Source organism: Camellia sinensis, chromosome 8 (genome assembly GCF_055761805.1).
Source record: "Camellia sinensis isolate YWXY chromosome 8, ASM5576180v1, whole genome shotgun sequence".
Taxonomy (NCBI): Eukaryota; Viridiplantae; Streptophyta; class Magnoliopsida; order Ericales; family Theaceae; genus Camellia; species Camellia sinensis.
The window spans coordinates 55,267,955-55,269,575 of record NC_138968.1 but is presented as its reverse complement, the minus strand read 5'-3'; the positions used below and the strand labels follow the sequence as shown (position 1 = coordinate 55,269,575).

Here is a 1,621-nt window from a genome sequence, read left to right as displayed (position 1 = left end):
TGGTACATGTGTTCTCAATAAACCCCAGATAAGAGAGGACATAAGTGGAGTTGAGTTGCCTAGTAATCATTTGGAACCGTTGGATACCCAAGCTTAGTGGTAAAGTCCACTACTTTGCAAAAATTCTAATAAGCTGAATTATTACTTTACTTTGCAGTTGCTTGTACCAATACTTTTTTGTTCTCAATACTTTTTTTTTTTGCAGTTCCTTTGAATGAATTATTGTTCTCAATTCTTTTTTTTCTTTTTGTGTGGTATGAATAATTGTGCTTTAGATGGAATATCAAGGAAATGCATATTTTAGCAACCTAATGAACGACGAGTTTGACCTTCACCATGATTTTACCACTGAATCTCCTCAACAAGAGAGTCAATCTTTATCATTCTCTCCTGAAATTATTACTCAAACCACAAAGATATCACAACACAAAGGGAACTTCACCGCAGAGGAAGATATAATGCTCATATCTTCATCGCTTATTATTAGCTTAGATCCAATTAGAAGAAATGAGCAAAAGTCAAAGGCATATTGGTTAAGAGTGTGGGAGAACTTCAACAAGTACAAAACCTTCGATTCTGAAAGCACTCAAACTTCTCTAATGAATTAGTGATCGATGATTCAACTTGCCACAAAGAAATTTTGTGGATGTTTTGCTCAAGTTAAACCGTTGAATCGAAGTGGTTCGACTGAAAAGGACAAGGTATTACTAGAATTTAATTTTGTACCTATAATGAATATATATTATTCATTACGTGATAGTGACTATTCTTTAATCTATTTTTCAGATTCGGGATGCAAAAAAACTGTACAAAGACTTGTATCAATCAAACTTTCACTTTGAACATTGTTGGAATGAATTGAGATCCCAACCAAAATGGATGAAAGATACAACAACGAAGAACCAAAAAACCACAAAAAATGCATCTCTGGCAACATCTACCCCTTGTACACCAAATTCAGTAAATTTAGGGGACAATGATAACTATGATGTTGTGGAAAGACCAGCAGGGAGGAAGGCTGCAAAGAAAAACAAAGCCAAAGATCTTGGAAATAATGTTACAGAATCGTCTTTCGTGAAACTCTTAGGAGAGATAAAGGTAAAGAACGACATAACAAATGAAAAGAAAATAGAGATATTTGAGAAATCTTATCTTCAAGAGGAACGGAGGATTGAAAATGAGGAAAGGAGAGAGGAACGAAGGCTTACATTGGAGGAAGGGAGAGAGGAAGAGAGAATCATGTCAACGGATACAAGTATGATGCCTCCAATGCAAGCACAATATATTCGCCAACGTCAGATGCAAATCCTTGAAAAAAGGAATTAATTGTTTTTATTTAGCTTTGAAATTATGTTTTTATTTAATTTAAGTTTGACTGTATTTTATTTTTGGGTTTGCTGGCACATCTTGTATCAGTTGGGGTTGCTTTATTGAGTTGTCATGCTGTTGAAAATAGAGATATTTTGTGACGTTTTGGGATAGTTTCAGTTGGGGTTGCTGCTTGTTGTTGCTGACGGTTTGTCAAACAGCTAAATTCATTACATCACTTTTATATGGCTTGTTGTTAGCACATTTTGTATTGTTTTATTTAGAGTAAATATGAAACCAGCTGCAATGATAT

General features: G+C 34.4%; 1 protein-coding gene across 1 annotated transcript; it reads left to right on the top strand.

Moving 5' to 3' along the window:
• The first annotated feature begins 614 nt into the window (after positions 1–614).
• On the top strand, positions 615–1,326 carry LOC114283733 (glutathione S-transferase T2-like). Its single transcript, XM_082885188.1, has 2 exons — positions 615–701; positions 787–1,326. Exons 1-2 carry the CDS (start codon positions 615–617, stop codon positions 1,324–1,326), a joined length of 627 nt encoding a protein of 208 aa, XP_082741314.1.
• Positions 1,327–1,621: the final 295 nt, after the last annotated feature.

Coding starts and splice junctions, on each gene's coding strand:
- LOC114283733 (XM_082885188.1), top strand. CDS start 615: ATGATTCAACTTGCCACAAAGAAATTTTGTGGATGTTTTGCTCAAGTT. Junction 702..786: donor GTTCGACTGAAAAGGACAAG/GTATTACTAGAA, acceptor TCTATTTTTCAG/ATTCGGGATGCAAAAAAACT.